This window comes from Mus caroli, chromosome 1 (genome assembly GCF_900094665.2).
Source record: "Mus caroli chromosome 1, CAROLI_EIJ_v1.1, whole genome shotgun sequence".
NCBI lineage: Eukaryota > Metazoa > Chordata > Mammalia > Rodentia > Muridae > Mus > Mus caroli.
Genome location: NC_034570.1, coordinates 12,047,314 through 12,074,676, shown reverse-complemented (window position 1 = coordinate 12,074,676; position 27,363 = coordinate 12,047,314). Strand labels below are relative to the sequence as shown.

Sequence of the window (27,363 nt, the reverse complement as noted above, 5' to 3'; positions counted from 1 at the left end):
TCAGTTATGTACGTATTTAATCAGTTCTTTAGAAAATGTCCCGATTTGTAAAAGTTGGCTTAACAGCCTTAAACATTGGTCACTATTTAAAAAAGACATTCTAGAACAAACAAACAGAAGCAATCACAGAGTAGTTCATAGTAATTTACAAGAGGATGGTACACATAGATACAGAGGTAGAAATTCACTTTTACAATGTTTCACTAATACACATATACCAAATTCAAGGCACAAAATAGTTTGCTTTACAAAAAAATACTGTAAAAATGTCATTTGCTGTTCTACAATGTGAATAAACCTTTCAAAGAAATCTTTCCACCCTTCCACAACACTCCATATAAGATTTGCTCCCCAAGCTAATCAAAGTTGGCACAAGTATGGGGACTTTTTAATCAGAAATTCCCATTATCTTTGTGGAGCTGCTGTGTCCTTTAGACAAGTTCCCCCACTTCCTCCCCTAATACAAGTTTGCAGCTCCGTGAGGAAAGGGCACTTTCTATATGCAGCAAGATTCACAGGTAGAAAATGTACAAACGTGGATTAACCAGGTCTCTAAACATTTAATTTAGTATTTCAGAGAATGAATTTGAAAATCATCCAATATTTAGTCACTGTAAGTTTAAGAAAGAGACTGGTGGCCTTCACTGTGATGCTCAGACTGCGCTGATCTCAAACTGACATCAAAAATCCACAGACACCATGAGCAAGCCACCCAGGCTTGCAGGAGAAGAACCGAGAACACAACAGAGCACTATACTGTCAGTCCTTGAATGCTGGCTGGGCTTCCACGATAACGAATGAATCAATTCTGTGGGGACCCACGTGAAACACACTGTAGTCATCATTTCTAGACTTTATGTTCATTAAAAAAATAATGATGTCACATAGTGTTTGTCTAAATATTGGACTCATTTTTAGGGCCCTGTCTAGAAAAGACCCCATTGGCAAAAACCCAAGCTCACAGTTTTCAAGCACACTAGTCAGTTAATTTACACTTTATTTTTTAAAAAGTTGATTAGAAAAAAAAAAAAAGAGTCGGCATGGGGTTAGAATCCAGACTGTCAGTACTGATTGATTTGCACGGACCACCTATCCTGATAGAAACGGCACTCCGTACAAAAACACTCTTAGATTCCATTTTTTGCTTCATTATTGTTTGTGGCTTGTTTTCTTTGAGCAATAAAGGGATACATACACTTGTCCGCTCCTAGAAATCGATACATGCACACGACGGCTTCAAAAGGAAGGATGCTGCAAAGGAAAGAGCAGTTAGTAAATGGCAGGTCACATGTTCCCTGGGATCTGGCAGCAGGCAGGGCAGGGCCCTCACTCACCTCTTCATGAATGTCACGATGTACATGAGGCGGGGGGTGCAGATCATGGGCTGGTCAGTGAGGATAGCCTTCATAGCCTGCTTTACACAGTAATCAGGCTTCAAAGGGGGCAAAAAGGGCTCAATTTCTTTTCTGAAAATTTACATTCAAAAATGAAATTTAGAATTAACACAGTATAGAAGACTGACAACACTCCAAAATACTGTGACATTAACTGAGGGACAAGATTTTTGGAACACTTTATTTCTTTCCTGGTATTTTTGTTTTGACTCACATTTTCCTACTATAAACAAACCCCATTTGTATTATCTAGTAAACCAATTAGGAGAAAAATAAGCAAAAGTAGTTGGCTTTCCTGTAAAATGAGATCAGATTGTTGAGATGCCTTATAAGATAAACTTCAAATGATTCTGATTCTTCTCTTTGACTAGAAAGGTATTTGTTATCACAAACATTAAACTCCAGCAAGCAACACAGCTTGCTATATTAGGTGTGGCTGAGACAGTGCAGACGCAACCAAGCAGCACTGTGCAGTGTGAGACTGTCAGGGACCCACCTCAAAAAGCTGGGTGAGGATGTTAAGCTGTATTCTAAGGAGTCTCTGAGGTAAAGGACCACTTTCTAATTCACTGAATGGTGTGCTAAGTACATAACAATGGCACATCTTTTTCATAGCTTCAGACTTTGGGCCTGCCACTATGGTAAGTGGAAAACAGGACCACACTAACACACCAGAAGCACACAGGCATCTATCTGCAAAGGATACTAGGCAGACACAGATTTCAATTTCGTTTCTCTCTTCATTTTCCTGTTGGAACTGGGAATCAAACCCAGGCCTTGCACATGCTAAGCATATGCCCAATCCTGAGCCACATCCCAGGCCCTAGAGCTAATGTCTCAGTCTAGACTTACAGCCAGCGGGAGAATGGAATGACTCAAACCATTCTCCATCCCTTGTTCCACTCATTAAGTCTAAAGAACAGTCCCCAACAAACGGGCAGTCCTGATCATTGTCCTTTGTCTTGCAAATTCACCCAAGCAAAGGTCTCAAGTCAGCAAGTCTTCACAAGTGTCCCTGCTGAGTCACAGTAATAGTCCTCCAGTAAAGCCCAGGGTTGAGGTATTTAGATTCTCATATGCCTCCTCCCAAGTGTGAGGGGAATTCCACTTCACTGTTAGTAAATCTAAACAGATTTGTCTTAATCAAGTTGAATCTAGCTATACACAATTTCCGGGGGTGGGGGTGGGGGAAGCTTTCAAATCTGGAGCGGGACAGTCTCTTTAAGATGACATGTTAATCCTTTGTACGGGTGACATTGTTTCATATCCAGATTAAAGTCACATTAAGGACTTTCCCCTGTAACCATCATAACAGTAGAGAAATCAAATGACCATAAGGACAGACACAGCATCTAAGAGAAATCCCGGACATTTGTCGGTCCTCCTTGAAGATGGAGAGAAACCCATTCTGCCAGATATTCTGAAGTAATCCCAGCAAGCTTGAGTCAGCTTGGCTTCAAACCTTCACTTGTGATCTTACGCAGCCTTGTCACAAACCTGAATGGGGGAACTACAGGTTAGCTGCCTTCTCTTTTAGCTAGGTCTCATTTTGTAGCCCTAGTTGGCCTAAAACTCACCTTGTAGACTAGTCTGGTTTCCGACTTGTGACAATTTCCCTGCCCCTGCTCCTGCCCCAAGAAGTGCTATTGATTCCAGATGTGTGCTGCCACACTTGGCTAAGGCAGTTAAAGTGTCTACTGACAGTTCCTGTGCAAGACTGGCTGACTGAAGATGAGCTCCACACATCATGCTGATGTTACTCTGTTGTATCAGTAGAAGATGGGTTCCCACTGACCTGATTCGGCAGCCTCTGAACATGCCCGTGTCTACAAGGTAAGGGCAAACCAGAGTTGTTTTAATTCCATCCTTTTCAGCAGCCTTTAGCTCATGGCTCAGAGACTCGTGAAAACCCACAACTCCAAATTTACTGGCACAGTAATCCTGAGCAAAAGAAGAGAGAACAGAAAGGGTTAGTGAGTCTCTGCCTATGTTCCCATCCAATCTGCAGCTTCCTGGTCCTGTCTGACTAGATGTTTATTGTAAAAGGTTATAGGTAAGGAAGCAAAGAGAAGGAAGGTGTCTTAAAGGGTATACATGTCTCTGATGTGGTTCAAAGCAGAAACACATTCCAGGCAATGACAGAAACATAAGAATGCTTTTTGCCACATCAACTAAGTATCATGTTTCTTTGGAGGAAATCACTGAAAAGGGTTCTATGACAGCTAAAAGAGTGGAATGAAAAAATGAGGGAGCTTCCCTTTGAAGTGCTTGGAAAATTACAAATGGTCTTTTGTTTAGCAGAGGAGACTGAAAAACCTGTTTGTTTACATTAATGCAAGAAGAACAAAAACAAGTCTAACTGGGGATATAAGCTATTCTGATCCGAAGCTAAAATGGCAGTAGTACCACATCTTCTGAACTTGAACTAGAACTTAAGAGCATATGATATGGAAATATTTGCAAGAAGTGAGGTTTTTAATTTTCTAGAACAATTTTCAGAACAATGCTGTATAATCTGGACGCAGTTGAGAAGGGATTAAGAAACCCAGTTCTATACCAGTGCACAGCACCTGCCACTGGCCATAAGCTCAGTTAATGAGCTAGCAGCAGGCAGTTCACTTTTGGCTGGTTGACCAAAAAAGAATGTGAGCCTTTGACCTCACTTATCTATCCTCACTCCATGGGCCCATCTTGACCCTGTGTCTTAACCATCAGCAAAGCTGCTAAGGAAAACGGCTCTGTGAGGACTGTGCTGTCCTCTGCCAGAGCTGGCCCTGTGCTAGAGGGAAGCACCATTAGCTGACAGGAATGTGTGGCACCAGGTCTTCTTGTGATGTGCTCACCGAAAATAAGCTGCATGAATGAGAAAAATGCCTTTGAGCTGACAAACCTCAACTCCAGCAGTGCTGAACAGTCCCAGGGAGCTCGCGACAGTCACAATGTGGCCATGATTAATCTCTAGCATCGTTGGAAGAAATGCCTTAGTGGTCTGAAAGAAGTAAGATACAGGTTTTAGAACTGATATGTCAACATCTCCTCTAAAACCCAGGATCACAGAACAGTCTCTGAGTCGTAAAAATTACATTTCCCAGTTCATTTAGAAACATCCTACATCTATCAAAAGGAGACGCTCCTTTAAGTGTCTGGTTAACTTAGCACCGTATCATTGCCCTGCTGGGCCTATTATAAGCCGTGACCAACAAAGCTGTAACCCAAGAGTGTTGAGTGTCCAGATATGAAAAGAAAGTCATTAGGAGAAGCTCTTCATCACTTTTCGAGCGACAGCGGCAGACGAATCTGAACCACTGCTGGATCAGAGGCCTTTTTCTGCTCATGCCATGATTTAGCTATGTTCTAGTCTGTGAGCAACTGCCAGTCTACCTACCAGCAGGCACCCCATAGTGTTGGTTTCTTCATGGCAATGTTTCCACGGTGACATTCCCATGAATGAAGAGCCATCCTTGTAGTCTGACTTGGCACCCAAGGTTTACAGTCAAAGTGGACTAGCAGGAGGTAAGGTATTTTAGAACATAAAACTTATAAAGCACAGACCACCATTTCAGTGAAATATGAGTGCCAGGTTGTAAGTGTGGTACTGTTGGGTACCTGGGCACTCTGGGGGGTCACACTACAAGTCCACCTACTCTGCAGGGTCACACTCCAAGTCCATCCACTCAGGGTGGCAGAGTCAAGGGTGGCACAGGCTTCTTACTAAACTCCTGTCTCCTGTCTTCAAGACACAAGACTTTATTTAAACAAAAATCCTTTGAATTGCTTAAGATGATGTATAAACCATCCCAGCAGGCTCCCAACAGTTTTATAACCTGCTTCTTAAAAGAAAGCAGCAAAGAGCAATCTGTCTACTGTTGAGCTATGGTCTATTGCCAATGCTGGTCCCTAGGATTTATGAAGTTAAAAGACAAAACACTACACAGCCTACTTGAAGAAGAACCGTGTTCTATTTCAGACACTTTCCTGGCTAAAGTATCAAGTCTAAGCATAGATTTCTAATGTTTGGATAACTCATGTGTACAAGATCAAAATCAGTGGTGCTGTTAATTCTGAAGCTTTCCACACTTGAATTCATGGAGCAGTTGCCAAATGAGTGTCGGTCAAGCATCTCAAGGTCTTCCCCAGCCTGCCCCTTGAACTGTCTCAGAGCACCCCATCCCGCTTGGAACCCATGCCCAACTCATTCTCAGCTGCCCTTGCCCCTGTCCTACATAAACCAACACATAATACTAATTACTTATTTATTTAGTTTTAAAGTGAGTTTTAAATACTTTATATCACTGGAATCTCTAATAATGTCTTTAATAATTTTTAAAATACAGATAATTCTTTCTGGAAGATATTTTCATCTTTGTGTATGTGTTATCAGAGATTGAAACCAGAGCACTATATAGCATGCGCATCACTCAGGTACAGCCAGGCCATGCTGTCTAAAAGTATTCTAGACCAGCTTAACTTTATTTGATTTTCTCAAAGTGGTAGTTTATATCATTCACTTTAACATATCATTATATATTTTAGTATTTTGATTCTGCTTGTTTTATAGTTACTTGTCTGACTGTCTCAACAAGCCCAGAGACATCTGTCAGTCAGCCTTGCATATACTGGGGTCGACCCTCTCATACTGCACAGGGCCAGCACACAACTGCTGTCGGAAACATCAACATTTTGGTTCCATTGTGTGTCTTTGTAAATGGGAGCAGGGCAGTTATGATTCTAATACTACTTTGCTCAGTCTGATACCTCAAAAGAACTGGAACTTCAGGTCATTTATAGGCTCTAAAACTTACATGTGGTTGCTATGTCATAGAGCTGAAATAAAGTAGTTTTTAGAGGAGCATATACATTCCAAACTAAGGTAGAAAATAGTATAAAGTCTTAAGAGTTCTACATCTTCTAAATATCTAGCTAAGATTAGTATTTATAGATTAGGGTAAAAAAAAGCCTAAGCTTGTATTTTTGCTTTGCTCATTTAAAAACTTTATATATGTGTGAATGTTCTCTGTATGTATACCTGGGAGTCAGTGAAGGGGTGGTTAAGGTGCACAGAGTGTACACAGAGGCCAGAGGTCATCATCAGGTGTCATCCTCTATTGCTTTTCCATCTTTGTGTTTGAGACAGGGCCTCTTACTTACCCAGATCTTACTGACTGGCTAGACAGGTTGAATGGTGAACTCCATCCATGTCCCTGTATCCTAACAGCAGCAGATTCACACCACTGTAGTTGACCTTTAGGTGAGTGCTGGGGACCCAAACCCAAAACCTATGCTTGCACAGCAAGCACTTTGCCAACTGATCATTTCCCCAGCTCCAGGAAAATGTATTCTTCATGTTCATCTGAGGTCACTTCCAAGGATTGATGAGCCTACCAATAAACTCACTGTAAGTTGAAAGGGCATTTGCTGTACCATGTCTACTGAACACTCCTGCTTATCTTAGCTCACTTCTAGTGTGCTCAGAGCACTTGTGTCAGCTGGGCACAAGGGCAGAGCAATTACAAAGATCAGAATTCAAGGCACAGTTCCTTCTGAACATATTATCATTTCAAATCATCAGAAGTAAAAGGAGCCTAAGTCAGACCATTCTGAGCTAGAGGGATTGTCGATATTAACTTTGCCTAGTGTTGAAAGACACTAGGAAAGGGATAAATTTAGTGCCCTTTTAACTTTTTGTTTTAGAAGTTCTTACTGTAGTACTGTACAAGGACTTGACATTATATGCTACGAAACTGTACACCGTCAAAAACATCAGCAAAATCTCAACCAGATCCTCTTGTTTAAGTGGCTATGGTGGGCTGCAGACTGAAGACCTAGATACCAGAGGAGGTGAGCTCCGGATAAGGATCATGAGCTAGGGTCCTGTCTACAGGATAAACAACTGCCCCAGGCCCCCAGCACAGACCAAAGGCAGGTGACAGCATATTGACAAGTTTGTAACTAGGTTTCAACTATAATTTGCTGCAAAGTTCTGAATCTGATTAATGTTCTTTCCTCCTTTCAGAAAGGAGTCTGGTGAGAGATGGCTCAGTGGTTAAGACTGCTCATCTGAAGGTCCTGAGTTCAAATCCCAGCAACCACATGGTGGTTCACAACCATCCATAAAGAGATCTGAAGCCCTCTTCTTGTGTGTCTGAAGACAGCTACAGTATACTTAGATATAATAATAAATAAATCTTAAAAAAAAAAGAAGTCTGGTGACATTAATGTGTCCAAGGAATAAACATTTCCTCAGCATCTATTATTTGCAGATCCTATGTAATGAACTGGCCAAGCAGCAATTAGTGAGACAGGAATTGATCCCATTCCTGCATTCTGGTCTTTGAGCAGAATTCTATATTTACCTCTGCATCAAATGTAAGCCAGTTAAAAGTTTACCTTGCACATAAGACAGTTGCTACACAGTATAAAAACAATGTGATCTGGGTCTAATTTTGCTCTGGTGTCCCCAGTCCATCCCATCCACTTGTAATGTTGTTCAAAAAGTGAAGCTACATTGTGTTTAAGGGAGGTGGGCAGTCCAAATATGGCCATATAATTAATGTCTTTATGTGTGCACTACAAACACACTATTGGAGAGAATTATCTGAGTGGCTTATAGTACAATGTGGGAGGAGTGTTGCTCAGATATGAACCTTTTTTAGGTTTTTTTTTTTTTTTAAGATTTATTTATTATATATAAGTACACTGTAGCTGTCTTCAGACACTCCAGAAGAGGGCGCCAGATCTCGTTACGGATGGTTGTGAGCCACCATGTAGTTGCTGGGATTTGAACTCTGGACCTTCGGAAGAGCAGTCGGGTGCTCTTACCCACTGAGCCATCTCACCAGCCCCCCTTTTTTAGTTTTAATCTTTAAAGTAGCAGCGGGCCAATGTTCAATTTAAAGCATATGCTCTCTTCACCTAACAAGCGCAGAGCTCTGTGTGAGGGAAACGGAATGGGCCTTTGTGTATTTTTTGCTTAGAAAGAGTCCTATTGTAGGTGAAGCTAGAAATCACTACATGACTCCTGATGATGCCCATTACAATCATGCCGTTGTTGACACTAAGAGGTGAAGACACCTGAGGCCACACAGTCAGCCTGTAGGTGTCCTGTCACTTGTATAAAACTCTTACCAGGCCTCCCTTTGCTAAGCAGGGACAACTCAGAGGCAATGCAATCAGGTACATTCAGCCTGTGCTCCGGCTGAAGTCAGCACATGTGACTTGGCAATGGTTGTTAACCATTTCCTTGCTGCCTGAATGGATATGGACAATGACATCTTACCTCGAGCAAACTTACCTGAGGAATGAGGTACTCTATTAAATAAACTTTGTAAGGAAACTACTGAAAATGGGTGACTAGAAAACGTGCCTTTCTCAAAAGTAAGCCGACTGGTTTCCCTTTCAAATAGTTCTTGCCCTCTACATTCTGCTAGATGGCACCTGAGATAGCACAGTGTATTCTGTCCTTGACACAGCTTGACAGCACAAAGAAACCTGGCACTTTGTAATGAATTATTAATGTGCACAAATGTTGTAGCATGTGTGAGGTGGAGACCAGCAAAAGGTGAAGTTCTAGTTGCCATGACACCAGTCAGTTCAAGCTGAGGTTCACGATCTTTACCTTTGTCTCAAAGAGTCATTAGGGGTACATACAAGGCAAATCGGAGCCTTATACCTAAGTGACTTCAGGTATGAACCCAAGCGTGTGCTCCCGGTCTGATCTCAAAGGGGCCACTCAGAGAGTCCACTGACCATCAAGCATGTGTTAAGTCATCAGTAGAGACAGAGAATCTAGATGGGTCTTTCAGGCAGTATGGCTGGCTGGTGGGACTCGTTAGCTGACTGATGCCCATGGTATCTGATAAGGCTTGCTAAATCCTGACTTAACTTAGACAACTGTTGTCTGCTTCTATCTTCTTGTCTATATGTCTATAAAGAAAAACAGGAGCAAATCTAATGTTCCTGTTGGTCCCAGTTGACCACAATACCAACAACTCTTATTTGAAACAAGGAAGTTGAGTGTGTTTAGAGTTGCAAAGATACTAGGTCTGTTTCTGTTTAGTGTTTGTCCACCTCCCCTACCCCAAACCCAAATTCACACTCATTTGTAAAAAATGAAAGCTCTTTAATAATTGGCTCATACCGTAAAGTGTAAAGACAGAGCTTCAATATTCTCTGATTAATTTTATCACAAGCCTCAAATACCACAACTTGTTGGCAGCTAAGGAATGGTGGATGATTAAAAGGAAAGAAAGCAAGCAAACAAGCCCCACTGAATGAACACTGGCATCCCACGAAACTGTGTACAGCTCCTCAGGGCTCCCCTGCAGAGCTCTGGGCACTTGGCAAGGAACTGTAAAGGTCCCATTTACACTCTGAGCAGGGCCTTCCTGACAGAGGGGCAAGTGGCTGTACAGGAACTCAGCATGCCACAGCTTGAGGAATCTCTGAAAGCCGCAGTTACACCATATTAACTTTCAACAGCGCGCTGTCCAGATTGCCCTTGGTGCTCTTATTGACAGTCTGGGCAGCATACAGCCTGCAGCTGCAGTGTCAGGACAAGTTAGGCTCAACCAAGGAGACGGAGAAGAAATGTGGGACCCAGCAAAATCTGACTTCTGAGATTTGGGGAGGCATCAGACCATGGAGGTACAGGCTAGACACTCAGAATATACTTCACAGATCTGAGCTACTTCAGGTTCACAGACACTAAGGGGAAAATTAATTTCTCTCAATAAAAAATGATTTCACATTATATTTTTTGTACATTTGCCAGACCATTCTAAGAACAATTTCAGAAAAGCCATCTTAAAAAAAATTTTTTTCTCAAAATATTTGTCTCTCAGTTGAATATTCAAAGGAGAGTAGAAACTCATTTCAAAAGTGGGTTCTAAGTTATATTATGGTAGAAAATGGATTAATAGCGCTGACATATATAGCTAAGGGTTTTTTAGATCTCCAAATGACAGCATGATATACAATTCAGGGAGGAAAAAAATAAAGAGAAAGAGGAGGAGGGATATGAAGAAGGAGGAGTGCCACCAAGAATACACTGAGCACAGATGTCACACAGAAATGCTAAGTCCTAACAATAGCTAATGCTTTTCCTGTTTTTTTGTTGTTGTTGTTCTTGTTTTTTTTTTTTTTTTTTTTTTTTTTTTTTTTTTTTGCTAGTTCTACCAGAGTCCTTATCAGGCCCAACAAAAGAACATTCTTCTTGTTTACAAAACTATCATGGAATCTGGTATCTGGTAGCATTCCTGGGAGGCCTTGGTCACTGCTCCTGGAAAAGTATGAGTCAACAGTGAAAACTCTGTGTGTATGTGTGTGTGTGTACGTGTGTGTGTGTGTGTGTGTGTGGCCTGGGTTCCATGAATAAGGCTAGGCTAGGCAGCCAGTGAGCTTCAGGCATCTCCTTGGCTCCATCTTCCCAATGCTGGGATTACAAATGTGGGCCACACCTGGCCTTTGAATGTGGGTCCTCAAAAGTGAGCCTTCTTCCCAGCCCTTGGGGCAAACTTTTTATTATTATTATTATTATTATTTATAATAAGCCTTAATCAGAGCTAAATCTGGATAGATATCTGCCCTCTATGCTATTATGTCTACTTCCCCATCAGTAACCCCAAGTTATGACTTACCATGTTCCACCTGGGCTGCTCTTAACTCTAACTGGCTAGCCCTCATGGCCATGTTTTCATGATTCACCTACCCCATGACATATTCTCTCTCTACCTTCTCTCTCTTCCTCTCATGGTCTTGTCTTCAACCCCAAACTCAGGAACCAAAGTGGGGAAAACTTTTTAAGGCACCAGAAATGTAGCTAATTATGTGAGGAAGACTAATAGGATAAGTCACTAATACAGTCAAAGAGTACAAATGGTGGCACGCTACACTCTGTCTGTTGAAATAAATGGCTGAATTCTATGAATTTTACAGACTCGAAGGTATCTGCTTAATAAATAGAATGATCAAACTTTATAACTTTGGCCATAGACAAGTGTTACTTGATAAAAGCAATTTTTATTACAAAAATACCTTTCATTGAGGGAGATAAAATATATTTGCTAGGAATTTACTGATTAATTCTTTTAAATGCAGTTGACAGACCCTGCTGTTCATGTAGCTGCATGAGAGTCTGTGTTCCCTGTCCTAATTGTTAGAGGCAGAAAGGTCTCTGAATAATTATGCAAGGCACTAGAACCTGGAACTACTATTCTCTTAGCCTTAACAAAATATACATTTGTTTCTTGTTTTGTTTTCGAGACAGGGTTTCTCTGTGTAGCCCTGGCTGTCCTGGAACTCACTCTGTAGACCAGGCTGGCCTCGAACTCAGAAATATGCCTGCCTCTGCCTCCCGAGTGCTGGGATTAAAGGCGTGTGCCACCACTGCCCGGCCAAAATGTACATCTTAATTTCCATTAAACGGAGACACAACGTTTGCTTTAAATACAGGAGGGGAACTAAAGCATGTGTCACGAGAGTTACATTTGTACCAGTATTGCAGAGCCTAGCTTTTAAAACATGACTGTGAAGCTACAAGCAATGGCTTAAATTTGAACAGCATCAGCAGTTAATACTTGACACACATGCACACAACTCCTACAGTTGCCCTGCAACCAAGAAGCTAATAAAAGCTCAGCTTTTCAAAATGAACACCTCGATGATGGCACCATGAGTTATTCAGCAAAAATAAATGCTTCATTAACTTGTCTTCCCACTGTTAGAGATGAGTGAATCTAGCCCAGGGCAGGGTACGATGTGACACCAAGAGTCGCTTACAGTGTAGGATTGATCTGCAGAGGGATCAGAAAGGATGTGACTTAACACTCCATCTGTTGGGAAAGTATACTGATCTTTGAAATCCAGAACCCACAAGTGCCAGGTCCTTCCCCTCCCTCTGTAGCTTGATCGACTCATTTGTGGTACAATAGGATATCTTCCAGAATTTATACTTTATATTCACGCATTCCTTCATCACTCTAGCTTCAAGCACTCACACACAACCCTCAAGCTACAGCGCTCCTTGCCTAAGCCTCTCGTAAATGACTCCATAAGGAATCCACTCTATTATTGCAGCTGCCAGCATCTGGTCATCAACCCATTAAATATTTATTTGTTGTCATGGCTGTACCTTTTCATACAGTTTCACATGCGCTCATACCTTATTATCTATTAAAAGTACAAACTCTCTGTGTGAGAAATACTTGCCACTTTTTCTTTTGTACTTGAGTCTGTGGCAGTCTCATGTGTTAAAAGAAATGATGAACATGGGTTTGGAAAGGCTGGTTCTCCACTTCCCACTACTCCCTAGATGATCAAAGGAGAGGTCCAAGGGCTCTCAGGCATGGGCCCCTCATCTATTTAATAACTCATGGAATAATGAAAATAACTCAGAAAATTGCAGCCATTCACCTAGTGAGTAGCAGGCTGTTGCCAATGCCTGTATCTCCCAATTGTACCCCTTCCCAGAATCCATAAAAAAGACAGGTCTGTCTGACGGGCAGACAATGTGGCTCTGCCTAGGAACCAGGAACCACATCCAGAAGCCACAAGCACAGGCATGCCATCTTAGCCACTGCACGCAGCAGGATGTCTGTCTTTGCCCCTGTTTGCTCCATGACCATCAGCCTTTGTAACTCACAAGTGCAAATAGTTCAAATTCTTCGCTGTTTTCTAATGTGTTTACAGCCAGTCTTTAAAAAGAAGTCTCTTACACAGAGTAAGTATAATCAAGGAGTTAATTTGTGAAACACCTATGGTACTTGTGCTAGTTAGGTGCTGCTAAAAACAGAACAAAAATAAGCACTTGTTTATTTTACAGAACTTTCAGAATTATAGATACTACCTTTTCCTATAAAACAGTAGTTCTCAAATCCTGCTCTATACTAGAACCATCTGGTAGGCTTTCTCCTGATGCCCAGGCCATTTCCCACCAGTGTTCCCGGCATTCCCACGGGGGCTTACTCCCCAAGAGACTGCAGTAAGTAACAGTAGGGGATGCGGTGCTAGAACACAGACCATCTCATACTCAGGGCCACAGAAAGGGTAGTGTTAGGATGCCTCTCCTCTCTTCACTAGATGCCAGCTTCAGCAAACTGGCAGGAAAAATGTTTCCAAAGGTTGTGTGTGCCCCATGAAGTCAAAGATGCCTCTTGGAAGCTGTTCTCTGAGGAACACAGCCATGAGTAAAGCAAATTCTAAATACAACCAGAATGATTTTTCTCTTAATGTTAGGGATACATTCTGCACTGTTACATCTATGAATTTGTACTCAATCCTTTTAGTTTCTATAGCTTTATGCTACCACTTTACTAATAGGTAAGGAATCTCTATGACAGACAACAATGCTGATGATACAGCTGGGAACAGAACAATAAAGTTGTGTGGTATGGGTATGGATATTTGTGTGTGTGTATATATGTGGTGTGTGTGGTTTGTGTGTGTGTGGTATAGATACAAGTATTTGTCTCTGTGTGTGTGTGTGTGGTGTTGTGTGTGTGGTGTTCGAGTTCAATTCCATGCATACTAGGTAAATGTTTCACTACTGAGCCACATCCCTCACCAAAGAACAATACTAAAGATAAAACATGGTGCTAGGTCCTGGGCTAGGAGCTAGGGCTCCAGCTAGCAAACTATGGTCAAGTTCAGTTCGGTTCTAAGCAGAAAGAACACAGCTTTTCATTTTTTGCCACAAAGCTTATAGTGGTGGTCAACAGTGACTTGGAGAGACAAGGGGACAAGGACACCCTGGACTTACCCTTTCAGACTCTAAAGCTAAACCATAAACAAACAAACAAACAAACAAACAAACAAACAAACCTCCCTTCCTCCCTCCCTCCCTATCTAGCTAGGTGTACTAGTGTTTTTCTGGAGTCTCAGCACTCAAGGGCTGAGTTGAAGATACTGAACTCCAGGCCAATCTAGGCCATATAGTAAGACTTTATCTGAAAAGCAGACAGTAAATGACTCTTGGGTGGGTGGACTCAGTAGATAACACTGCTTGCTGTGTTGAGGGTGAAGATGTTAGTTTGAATCATCAGACCCTAAGTAAAGCTGGGCACAGTAGTGTGTGTCTGTAATCCCTGAACTCCTATGGCAAGACAGAGGCTGAAGTAGCCTGACAAGCTCACATGCCACCCGCCTGGCATATTCAACAAGGTGAGAGAGGACAGACACTTCAGGTTCTCCTCTGGTCTCCATAAGAGCCTCTTCCACGTTATAGTTTTCCTTGGAGCAAGTCTACCACAGCTTGTGCTCTGATGAACCCATGAGAAAGCTCCACCTAAGAAAAGTTTGCCTCTGTACCACCCGATGCTTGAACAATGGTGTCAGCTGGTGGAAACTGTGCGATTACAGAGAGATCTGGAATCTTTATCCCATAAGATGCTTATATAACAGAATAAAGACTTTTACATTTCCGAGGAGCTAAGGAAACAAACTCAACCCATGGTGATTAAAATTCTGTACCAAGCACTTACAAGGCTTTGTTCATATGCCCACGTGAAGAGCCCCTTTCACGTGTTGCCCTCTTGGGCTCAGTTAGCAATGCTGCTGTAAGCCAGGAAGTGAAGGACTGAAGCTGGGTGATGAAGGATGCAACCATACTGACTCTCCAGGATGTTGGCCACCTCCACTATAGACCATGGGAAATCACAGAAATGCAAAGAAAGGCCTAGAGTCAGACTCTAGAATACAATTCCAGATGCCGACATTGATTCTTCAAGCTTGGATTTTATATGCATGTCTAATTTATAGAGCAAACTTTCTAAGGATATTAGCTAGGGTTAATTATTACTAAATTTACCATGCTAATTAAGGGGAAAAAATCCCATTTGAAGATTTTTACATTATACCACAGGGCAAAAACTGTAAGTGAGTCATAGGAAAATCTACTTCCTGTACGAGAGCTTTGAACATTTAGTTGGGGTAGCTACTTCACACGCTCTCAACTGAGGTTCTGGGTCCTACCACCTGCCTTCCTTGTATAAGACCTGAAGGAAGTCTCATGATACCTAAGACTGCTGCTTTATCCACCAATGAAGGGATAATGGTGCTACTTAACTCAAAGTTGTGGCAAGACTCAATTGGAAGATCAGTGTTTGTGAAAACTGCTAGTTTATATGCCATATAGAAAGGCTAGGGAACGGACAGAGGTTCATTACGGATATATCTGTAGGCTGTTTTGGTTGAGTGCTATTTATTTTTGGCTGGGTTTCTTCTTGTTTCTTTCTTCAAGTTCTTGGTTCTAACTATGTATAGCTGCAATTCCTCCCTGCCCTCCATACAGCACCAGCCCATACTCTGGGTTAAAATCCAGTAATGGGAACACCAGAGGAAGCCTGTGGCTAGGCTGCTGAGCAGTTGTTTCACAGTCTCCAAATCCCAGAGGATGCTGGGACAGCAGAAACACTTCACAGCAGTGCCTCTTTTCTAATTATTTTCTTCAGTCCTTTAGGCCTGAGAACTGAAAACAACTTTTAAATACGAACCAAAATGCTTGAATCCAGGTTTAAAAATACTTTGCTACAAGTCCATACAGAAGTATTTAAAACAACTGACTGTATCCTTCAGGTTTCTTCCCGTGAGCACTCAGAAGCATCCCATTTAAAAGTCCTTGAGAAATCAGTAGGGGGCAGTATGCTAATTACAACTTGCAAGTGGGAAAACCAAGGCTTTGAATTGTAAGTTTCACTTGTCCTCAAAATACCCACGTGTTTATGTAACTTACACTACAAATATTTTCCCAGTTACACTGATTTGGGAAGTGTTATTTTGAGCCTCATTGCTTAGAATAACACTAAGAAGCCAAACTTCATTAATATTCAAAAATGCCAGTACTACAGTATTTGAAGGAAAAGCAAGAAATTCACATTTTCGGCAAGCAGCAAAACTCCATTTGTGTGATCTTGGAAAAAGCTTCACACACCAAGTAGGGTTTTGTTTGCAAATGGGAATGCGCATGCGCACTAAGGGAGGCCGGGGGCACTCAGCGCTCCCCAGTAACTGCTCTTTCTTGTTAATCTCATGGCAGCCTTCAGTCCAGGGCTGGCACTTCTGGGATCATTACCAGAGACTCACTTTCCCCTGTCCTTGCAATTTTAGTTTCAGAGCTTTTAGGACAATGGGACTCTCCAGGTGTGAACTTGGGTTTTGAGAGAACTTATTAATGTCATGAAAAGGAGGGAAGGGCTTCACAATCAGGCCATGCTCATCAAGTAAAGCAGGCCAGCATTCCAGTGTAGGAGAGCCTTCTCTTAGTGGGGGATGTGAATGCCTGCATAAACTCAGAGATCCGGGTCACTGACTGGTCGGCCAGGTATGTCATGAGCAGTGTGACTGAGCCCTGAGGCCATGCTCTACCAGCAGGGTTAAGTGGAAACATGGGGACATTTTCTCATGCTACCTACCTACTTCATATGTCCAGAGAGAGAGAGAGCCAGGCATCCATCCTTGAGCTATTTTCTAATTACACTGTTGTGAAAGGCTCAGTCTGAAAGGAGCTTCTATGTGGGCTGATAGAAGTGAGAAGGGCAAGACTTTGAAGAACTAACTTACTGCATTACCTTGAGATAAGAAATCACTAATTAAACTAAATGAGATGAACACATTTCAGTCTAAATCTGGGCATTACAGGCCCAGACATTGGACTTAACTCCTCCAGTGAGGCAGGCAGTGGACCCCTACTCCAGACCGTTGTTACATTTTTTTTTTTTCTGCCATACTCTAAAGATTAGTAACAAAGGGTCCTTTCTCCTAGGGAAAATCTGTTATGTTTATAGGAAATAAGACATAAATCTGCCCTGCCATGACACCCCCTAGTGGAACTTAAGCAAAGTACAGTTTGGGGGGGCGTCTAAAAACATCTTGGGTATAGGTTGTTTCCAATCCAAAATGCCTCACACCACCAGAAGGATTTAGAAGTTTTCCATATTTGCAGATGCAGATTGAAGTGTCTTGGGGATGGGATCGAAGATTAAACAGTTAATTTAAGGTTTTCGTACTAAGCACACATACAAAGGTAATTTATACAATCATTTTGCCTGTGTTTTGACTTCATCACATGGTCAGTGTGGAACTTGCACATTTCTATGGAGAGGTGCTCTTGTTTCTCAGGACTTCCAATCAGATGGACTTTCTTGAGGCATGGCTCTGTGCACCAGTCCCCTGCCCACTACTTATCATTAGACAGAAGGAAAGCAAGCAAGGAAATTAGTGAGGCCCGTCCTCTGCACGCTCAACCAGAGCATGGATCTGAGCACAGGCAAACCTGCTGCTTGCCTTGCTTGCTCGCTCACTCGCTCTCCAGCAGTCATTTTAGTTTCTGAAAGAACTGAAGCAGAAACTTAGGTGACTCTGTGATTACTAATATTCCTTATCCCAAGAAAAGCCTTAAATAAAAAGGATTCCTCCTTAAAATTCTTCCAATTCTCAAGGAAGGTTATCAAAAGTACTTCCAAGTAATTTTCTGTCACTAACTTAGTTCACTAAGGTCACTGAATCAATCCTCTGGAATTCGTCAAAGATCTTGAACGGCTCCCAGACAATCGGAGCAACAAATTTAAGGGAAAGAATAAACTGAGAGGATGTGGGCAGCTGAATGTTTAACTACAACATTTGTAGCTCTTCTCCCTGCCCCAGGGGCCGGCCAGTCCTGCAATGGACTGGGCACTCTCCATTCAGCCTTTAGGAAAAGCTACTTAGTGTTAGTTAGCATTCGCATGTGCTAAAGAATGCTCCACGGACATGCCTATTTGGACAGATAATGAATAAAGCCCTGGGTATAGAAATTCCCAGAGAAAGAAAACAAATATCAACTTTGCTTCAAGAAATTGAGATAAATAGTACAAGTCACTCCATGAGCAAACAACAAGGTCATTCCTTGAACCAAGAACCGGGGACTGTCCATCAGGGCCTGTCATCCTTATAGAGAAAGACACTATTTGGCCCATGTGGAAACATCTGGAGTCTGTTTCTCTTACACAATCATGGTGTGTCTGCCTACCTCTGAGACGACAAGGAATCACTCTGCAGCTCAGACTGGCATCTAACCCATGACAGTGCTCACTCAGCCTCCTACATGTTTGGGTTATAGGCATGAGCTACCATATTGGAGATATATATAATGTGTGTGTGTGTGTGTATATATAGTTGTCTCCCAATAAAGCAATTTCTTCTCAAGTAGCAGAAACATTTCTAGGAAACATTGCTACAGGCTCTCTCAGGGTAGTGAGGTGTCTAGTCCAACTGAGGTTGAGACCATACCAGAGGACATAATAGGTACTAAACTGGGAAGATAGGTAGAAATCGGTTTTGTAAGGTTCAAGACACCATGCAAATAACCTCTGATTTCTGACTGTGAGCAATATGGTCACACAAGATTTTAAGTAGGCACATTTCAAACTCAATACTAGTTAGATAACCATGGTTTGGGCAGCAAAGAATAGACATAGGGAAAGAAGTCCAGAGGCTCATTAGAGTCCAGGTGAGAGATAATGACAGAGGAAGTACAGATTTGTCTGAAAAGAACTTGGTGACCAGTGAATGAGCACAGGAGAGACAACTGCTGCCAAGCTTGGTGACTCAGCCAGTGGTTTAAAAAAGAGGGAGTTATCTTAGTATCAGTGTAACAGGAGAAGAGGTCAGCAGCTAAGAGAGCAGCACAAGTTTGCAAATGACCTAGAATCACAGTTAGGCAATTGAAGCAGATCACCCAGTTAGATAGAGGCACAGGGAGAATGGTATGAACACCAAGGAGCCAGAGAGCTAAGGTGGTGGAAGGGTGGATTCCCTTGCATTTCAAGGAGGTAGTCAAGGGCACATTCTGTGATAATACAGGCTTCCCTCTGCACCAGGCTCCGGAAGGAGCACTGCTAACTGCCCAGACAATTGAGAATTTAAGGCACATGCTACCTAGTGCTTCCTAAACGAGTCTGACAACCAGGCACATGTTAGCACACATTCATTAAAGATGAAGTGACATTTTTTATGTATGACATAGCATCTTGTTCCTTGTTTACACCACTGATTCGAAGTACATTATATCATGTTGTAAATTGTGACGTTCAAGAGCAATAGATTTGGGCCCCACAGGTAATGTTTCATATATAGAAATTCAAGTTTCATTGAGCATGTGATCTCTTTCCGTGTACACAGTCCAGTCCCATATGTCTCCAAGCAGTTGCCAATCTAGAGAGATGTTTCATCAGTTTTCAACTACCACAGAATCTGACAAGGTGTGTCAGCTCTGACCGATGCTCAGCCTCCACCCTTAGCCAGTGCTCCTATGCTCACACACTCTTACACATAGAATGTGCACGGAGGCAGAGAGCCAGTGCTGGCACACTTTGTCAAAAACACGCTACAAACTCCACATTTTCAGCAGCTATCCTAAAACAGGAAAGCAGTATTACATAAAGGATCTAGAGTTCTGTAATATTATAGTACAGAGAGGAAAGCATTAGACAAAAAATTTTATGAGTACTGTAGAAATAAAAAAATTTAAATTCTAAGCCTAAGAGAATTTAAGCTAAACTATATTTCTCTAGTCTGAGAATACAGGAATACATATGTAAGATCGAAAACCAGTAAATCTTATAAGAACTCAGAATGTTAATGATCAGGGACTATTCTTGAGATATTAGGTACCATGGTTGCACGCTAATGTCTTTAAGTGCTGCCTTATTCTGGTCTAGCTGGTGGGCTTTTACTTTTCTTGGATGGATTTTAACTAAATAGACTTTAGACGTTTGGATATAGATAAATGCTGAATTCAGTAATTAGTATTTTAAAACTGTGAAACCTTTTAAGTTAAGTGGTCTATTAATTAACTACCAATTATCTTGTCTGACTACCATATCAATAGAAGTAAATTACTGACTAGCTATCTGACAGATTTAGTCCTTTACCATGGAAAATTCCTTCTGCACATAAAAGGCCTGGGGTGAACACCTTTGCTTTCTTCTTTTGAGTAATCAGGGATCAGTTTGCCATTTTGATGAAAGCCAAACACAGTCCATTGGCCAAAAAGAACCTACAGATAAACTCTGGCTCAGGAACAAACAGATTCTACTCCTGCTCCAGACAAACAGTAAGTAAAGCTAAGTTAAGTATTTTGGGCAAGTATGAGAGTGCAGTCGCCCTATGCAGGCCTGCTTCTGTGGTATGCAGGCCTGCTTCTGTGTCACCTGGTGGAATAGAGGGGTGTTTTCAGGTTCTGGCCTCTTGCTGAGACCATGACTTCCATGCAAATGTGCACTTGTCCTCGGGGGTCTGGTTCCACTAAAGCCTACCCTGCATTATTCACTTCCTGACTATCGACCAGGAGAAGGTTCCTGCAAGATCTGTTAGGCACAAAAGGACTCTAAAAGTTAATGTCAATGCTGACCAGGAGACTTTGCCAAATATGACAGGCAGCCAAAAAGCCTTCCAAGTCTGCCAAGTGCACTTGGCTCAGAAGGACACAAACCACTGCAAATACAGGTTCTCTTCTGGAGGCCTGAGTCACAGGGAACATGAATGATGGCTGCCCTGCATTCGGTCTGAGTCTAATTCACAGTGGCCTACAACAGCTCTCTTTTAAAAGCCTGAGCCTTACACCAAGTAGCAGGCACAGTGCACTAAGGAAAGGTGAGTACACAAGGGGCAGGACAAGAGGGTAGTAAACAAAGGGAGACACAAATAATGAATGGAAGCCAACTCTGACTTGAAGTCTTGACAGCTTGAGTTAGTCCAGCATGATATTTCCCTATCCAGAATTCACAGCAAGGACCCAAATTAGTGCTTGCTGAATAGGTTATCTTCTAAATATTTAAGCAGAAGCACATTACATCTGATCAAATATTTATTAACTAAGAATACAGCTCCAGGGGTGTGTGTATGTGTGTGTGTTGTTGTTGTTTTGTTGTGTGTGTGTGTGGTGTGTGTATGTGTTGTCTGTGTGGAGGAGTTCAGGTATAACAAACTGCCACCAGACAGTTTGTCATCAACTTTGCTATGTAGTTATCCCCCAAAGCACTTCCTATGCACCAAAGGACAAAATATGCCACAAAAAGTTAGTGGAAATGGAAAAAACAACAAAAAGTTTTATATCATTCATTTAGCTGCAGCTACATTGGAAAGTAAGGGTTGAGGCTGTGGTGTAGCTTAGGAGTAAAGGGTTTACCTAGCATGTGCAGGAACCAGAAGACAGGGTGTTGAATAAGACAGTTCTAAGGCTCCTTACAGTTCCCAAATTCAAGAATATCAGTAAAGGCAGGGGTGGGGAGGGAAGCTTACATCACCATCTTGAAATAGACCTTAAAGGAGAAGGAGGGAAGGAAGGAAGAGGGAATTCTGGGCAGTAAGAGGGGGGGCATAAAAGCAGTAGCTGGAGCCTGCATGGCACCTCCAAAGTGGAAGTCGCATGCTATTCTAGTTCACGATAAATAAACAGGACTTGAACTCTGAGTCAGGATCAACACTCACGTTGTTATTCTATGAAAACAGACACTGACTGCTACTTAAAAGTCTGTCTCAAGATGACCTGTCCAAATAGTTGAATGCATTCTCTGCTCAGTGGATCCACGATTTAACTAGGGTAACTTCTCTTCCCCACCAGGCACAGTCAAAAGACACACTGGTCATTTTCTTCTGAAACAATGGTGGAAGCCAAGGCAACACATCTTTGAAAACATACCACTAGCATTTTCAACTAAGAAACACGAGAAGGGAAGGTGAATTGGAGTGGTGCTCAGCAATACTGCCAACCCTATAGCAACCACCTTAAAGAGGAAAAACAGCCTTTTATGTTCTAGTTGCTAACTCTCAACTTCTCCAAAGGTTTCTTAAGTCTTGGCAAGAAGTCAGAAATTCCAATGCTAAAATGAATTTTCTGACTCAATATTGAAAATAAAATCTTAAGTTTAGATGCTTAGGGGAAAAACAGCTGGAGAATTCAGGAGCCTCCCATAGTTTAATACAAAGTGATGTCATTAGGAACCAGGCTTCCAAGAACTCCCTAAATTGTGTGGTTAAGCAACTTCTCAAAGCTCAGTGAGGAGGGTAGGAAGGTGCAGCTCACCCTTGGTCCATGATCCAGAGTAAGAATTGATGCAAGTCCTTCCTTATGTTAGGAAAAGACCCAACGACGAACTTGTACAACCTGCATCCACTCACAGGAGGCTGTAGATTTCCTTTCTTAACACTCTAAATCAGCACTTATTTCATAGAATGTCTAGAGAAGATTTGCTACTGTTCCATGGTGCTGAACTGAAGGCTGTATGGCTTCTTTATAAAAACCTGGATATAGGGGCTAGAGAGATGGCTCAGTGGTTAAGAACACTGACTGTTCTTTCAGAGGTCCTGAGTTCAATTCCCAGCAACCACATGGGTGGCTCACAACCATCTGTAATGGGATCTGATGCCCTCTTCTGGAGTGTCTGAAGACAACTACAGTGTACTCATATACATAAAAATAGATTTTTTTAAAAACCTGGATATATTTACATTTTTATAAGTTATCAAAATAATTTTGCAGAGAACAGTCAAGATGGTGAATCTTGAGGGAACTTAGTGAGGGTAAAAGTTTATAGTTAGGAAACCTCGCACCATCTCAGACAAAGGTTATTGAGGAAATAAAAATCAGTGTCTCTGGCTCGTACTAACCTTCTAATGGTTGCATAGGTTTTTAAGACTGACAAGTCAACTAGAATCAACGTGGCAGCTCAACCACATCTCAAAAATGGAATTGATACTCTACCTGAGACTTGTTTGTTTTGGAGACAGGGTCCTGCTATTGTAGTCCTGGAATTCACTGTGTTACCAGACTAACCTTGACTCATACAGATACAGCTGCCTCTGTTTCCTGAGTACTGAGGTTAAGGGTGTGTGTGGCCACCTCTAGCCCAAGCAAGGGCCAGACCTATTATTCAGAATTATAAACATATAGTATTGTTGACAAGTTATCCTGCCAGGTCCATTCTGTTGGCTGTGACATGTAATGACTGTTCTTGCAGCAGCATAAAGCTTGTCTGTTGCTCACATTCATCCACCGCACACGGAGTACACACGTGTGCTCATCCCTCCTGTGTATGGTGATCTTATTCATTAAAAAAAAAAAAAAAAAAAAAAGCCTCGACGAGAGACCTCAGCTTATTCATATGTTTATTTCTAGAAGCTTGGAAATAAACTATATAAAGCTTGCATTTCCAAATAAAACATTAGGATAAGCTTCACCCAGGACGAGAGAAGAGGCCTGATACTGGATAAGCAACGTCTGAACACTTCCAAAGCCAGATTAAGTTTTTAAGCAGTTGCTTAAAAATTAATGAGGTTTAATGTGACCTATTTAGGAGAAACAGTTCTTTGTTTACTTCTATGAGAGGATGTCTCTGCCTGTGGGAGTATAATCCTATCCTCTACCTTCTCTTCCTCTGCCCCTTGGTGCTAGGAATGTAACCCAAGGCATGCACATATTCGGTTAGCACTCTGCCAATGAGCTACCCCAGTACTCCCTATCCCTTTTACTGGATTACTTTTCTGTCTATATAAGTAAAGGGAAAATAATAAAAAGGAAAAAGTATAAAATGGCTCAACACTGCATGCACAGAATGAAAGGGGAAACTCACGTCTACCTTGACTGACAATCTAGCTAAATAAAACGCTGGTGTTATGGTAGCCCTCTGCGAACAGACAACCCTCCCTACCCCTGGATGCTGCAGGAGCTCCAAGAGCTAAAGGCAAACATAGTTTGCCTTTTGCATAGTTCATGGCTCGCCAGGCCTCCTAAGTCCCCTGTCCTTTCAAGATGACTCCTCATTCCAGAGATACTGGGTAAGCCTACAAAGTTCTGAGATACCCACCATCTGAACAGTGTGGATGGCTGGTGGATGGTAAGTAGCTGCCAGGGTGGCCCAATCACTCCAGTGAACCACAAATGCTGATCTCAGAATGTCTAGGACTTTCTAAAATGTGGCTGAGCAGTAGTTTGGAAGCCTAACCCCTGACTTTACGAATTCATAAGAACCAGGGTTTTATAAACTCAACAGAAAGCTAAATAAACAAAACTAGGGTTTATACTCCCTCTTGTTATTTTTACAGCAATCTTTCAAACTAGTTCCCATAGTCAATTTCTGCCTTCTTAAGAAATACCAAAAGGGGAGCAGTTTAAAATTCTCATCAGACACTGTAACCCAGCATGTGGGGACAGCTCATTAGACAGGCATCTCATGCAGAGGACTGAGATGGCTTCCATGCTGGCACGTGCTTCTCTTCCCAGCCTTTTCATTGAGGAGGGTCCAGGGAACAAAAACAAAGATGTTTATATTTACCCAGAAGTGTGCGTGGCAGTTGACCATCATGGTTCTTTCAATGAGCTCATCAGGACATTCCAGAAGGTGATGTCCAGAAACCACACCAGCATTATTGACCAGGACCGAGACCTCGCCAACCTCCTTGCGGACCCTTTCAGCTGTCAGGTAGACATTCTCTCTCTTTCCCACGTCACAAGTGTAGGTAAAAACCTGCAAGTTACACGGGGGCAGGGTCTCCTCCTCACCTTTTCCAGCTGTCCTCACAAGTCCGGAGGAGGGGAGAATACAAGAAAGAAGGGTTGCACAAAGTGAGCCACAAGGCAGCCAGTAGGAGAGAAATCATACAAAGCAAAATACTACAGTGAGCTTCAAATTTCTAACACTGTAATGCCTGCCAATAATTCAGCTTACAGCTGCCTTCCTCCCCTGAAAGTCTTTGGGAATTACAGCAATTTACTGGACAACCTTGCTTAGGGGAAAGTCATGTAATTGTGGCAAGTCCAATACAAGTAGACCACATGGGATCAACTTGCTGGAGCTAGACACCTGCAAAGAACTGATCTCAGCCCAGAGAATAACACACATTGCAGATGGGGGCGGGGAGGAAGCCGGTGGCCAGAGAGAGCTCTGCTCTCAAAACAAAAATTCACTTTAAGGCTGACAAATCCAAACTGTAAGCAACAATCTAAACTCATGCAAAGCCAAGCAATGAATGAGCAGTTTCTAATGAAAGAATGCAGGCCACTGGTTTATTTTTAAACTGATTCCCCTAAGAATTAATCTCACAGATGAAGTTTAGAGGTTAATAATATGCAAGTGTACCACATTAGAGTCCAAACAGCATCGACATCAAAATCTCTAAAGCATTGCTTTTAAGATTGGGCAGGGAGCACAAATGCCCAAATTTGTTGCCTCTCCACACTAGCTTTGAAAATGTAACATTTTGAACCTTACATAAAAAACACAGCTTCTGGTAAGTTTGGTAACAAATGACAGGTATACGGGAGAATGGAGCCCAAGTCAATCTAGCTACCAGTTTTCCTAGAATAGTATCTATGGTGGGTCATGATCTCTACTTAGGCTTTAAAAAAGTTTCAGACGCAAACTAATTGTTAAAACACATAAGATGTAGATTGGGGTGCCTCCAAACCATGAGAGAAATTTTGCAAAAGGCCGGGGGTGGGGGCACGTTCTCAAGAGGAAGGGAAGCACGCATATTTACTCAGGGTTGGTAACTAAAGCACTTACTTAAGGCTGGGGAAACAATGTAATTATTTTCCAGGAGCTAAAGTTATAGTGAAAGCCCAAGTCTAAGCAGCTCAGACCTCACAGAAACAGATAACTGTTTCAGTCCACTGTGGAAACAACTTCTCCAGACTCTCTATCTTCCCAGCATGCCACATGCAAATCAGACTGAGAAATTACTTTTGGACCCAAGCCTGTGGTAGCAAGTTCCCCCTGTCTTACACTACTCGCAGAGTTTAGGGAATCTCGCTTGGGACCGAAGAAACAGGATCTCCTATGTTTTGCACGCTTTCGGTCTTCTAACGCAGAAAACCGTGCTCTCTTATCAAGGGGCAAATTCCACTCGCCTTCCAGAAGACCAGCGGGGTGTTCCTTTCCGGGAGAGCGAGGCTGCCCATGACACTAGGCAGTGGAGACCCTCCGGGCTGGGGAGATGTTTGACTCAACAATACACAGGCATTACCTTGCAGAGCAGCAGCGTCGGCCGCCTCCAGGTCCCGGTAGATGTGGCGAACCATGCCTGCGGTCTCCTCATTGCTCTGCGTGTTGATGTCCCAGAGAACCAGCAGCGCCCGGCGCCGGGCGAACTCGAGAGCAAAGAGGCGGCCCAGGCCGCTGCCCGCGCCCGTGATGAGGCACACCTGGCCGGCCACGCTCTTCTCCTTGGGCCGCACCAGCCAGCGCGCCGCGGCCAGCACGAACGCCCACAGCACTTTGAAAGTGACCACGAAGAACTCCACTACGATGTTCATCGCGACGCCCCGGGTCCCGCAGCAGCCCAGCACCGTGTCCTCACTCTCCCTGCGCCAGACAGCCCAGCTCCTGGCCCCGGAGGCGCTTGTCACCGCGATCCGGACGCGAAGGCTGAGCCCGGAGTCCGCCCCCGAGGTGCTGCGGGGCTGAATTGCGCGGGGCCAGTTCCGCCCGGGCTCGGCGCAGTGGCCACGGGCTGTGCCTGCCGCTGCTCCCGGCTCGGCGCCTCCTGCTGGCGGCCGCCTGTTTGTCCCACAGCGTCCGGCCGTCCAGTCCCGCTGCAGCGGCGGTGACAGCCGCGACTTAGGCGACGCGCGCTGCCCTCATGGCCAAGCCGCCGCCGCCCGAACGTCCCCGGCGCTGCTGCAGCGGCTCCCCGTCTTCCTAGGACAGGGGTGCGCCGGGCGGATGCGTCGGGACGCGGGAGTTGTCAACTTGACTCAAGTTGCGGGAGGGTGCGGGCAGCGCCGGGAAGGGCCGACTTGCGGGGCGCACGCGAGGGCTGCCAACCGCTCGAGCTGCCAGCGCGACTCGGGTCCCCTGCCCTGCACTCGCGCCGCTGTCACTCGGGCACCGGGCCCCGCAGCGTCGGAGCGTTCCCAGCCGGCTCTGAGGTAGCTCCACACTCCCCGCTATATAACCCACCGCCGGGAAGCGCCGGCCGCTGCAGTGGCATCGGCCCTCCC

The 27,363-nt window shown here is 43.2% G+C and overlaps 1 protein-coding gene across 1 annotated transcript; it reads right to left on the bottom strand.

Annotated features, from left to right (window-relative positions):
* Positions 1 to 27,363, bottom strand: Rdh10 (retinol dehydrogenase 10). The gene is made up of 6 exons (XM_021170724.2): positions 26,388 to 27,363; positions 24,698 to 24,933; positions 4,285 to 4,383; positions 3,190 to 3,335; positions 1,335 to 1,466; positions 1 to 1,251 (listed from the first exon to the last, which is right to left on the bottom strand). Exons 1-6 carry the CDS (start codon positions 26,674 to 26,676, stop codon positions 1,128 to 1,130), a joined length of 1,026 nt encoding a protein of 341 aa, XP_021026383.1. The 5' UTR covers positions 26,677 to 27,363; the 3' UTR covers positions 1 to 1,127.

Excerpts from the sequence above, each read along its gene's own strand:
- Rdh10 (XM_021170724.2), bottom strand. The coding sequence starts at position 26,676 with ATGAACATCGTAGTGGAGTTCTTCGTGGTCACTTTCAAAGTGCTGTGG. Across the intron at positions 4,384-24,697 it reads ACTGCCACGCACACTTCTGG|ACCACTAAGGCATTTCTTCC; the intron begins GTAAATATAAAC and ends TACTTCTTTCAG. Across the intron at positions 1,252-1,334 it reads ATCGTGACATTCATGAAGAG|CATCCTTCCTTTTGAAGCCG; the intron begins GTGAGTGAGGGC and ends TTTCCTTTGCAG.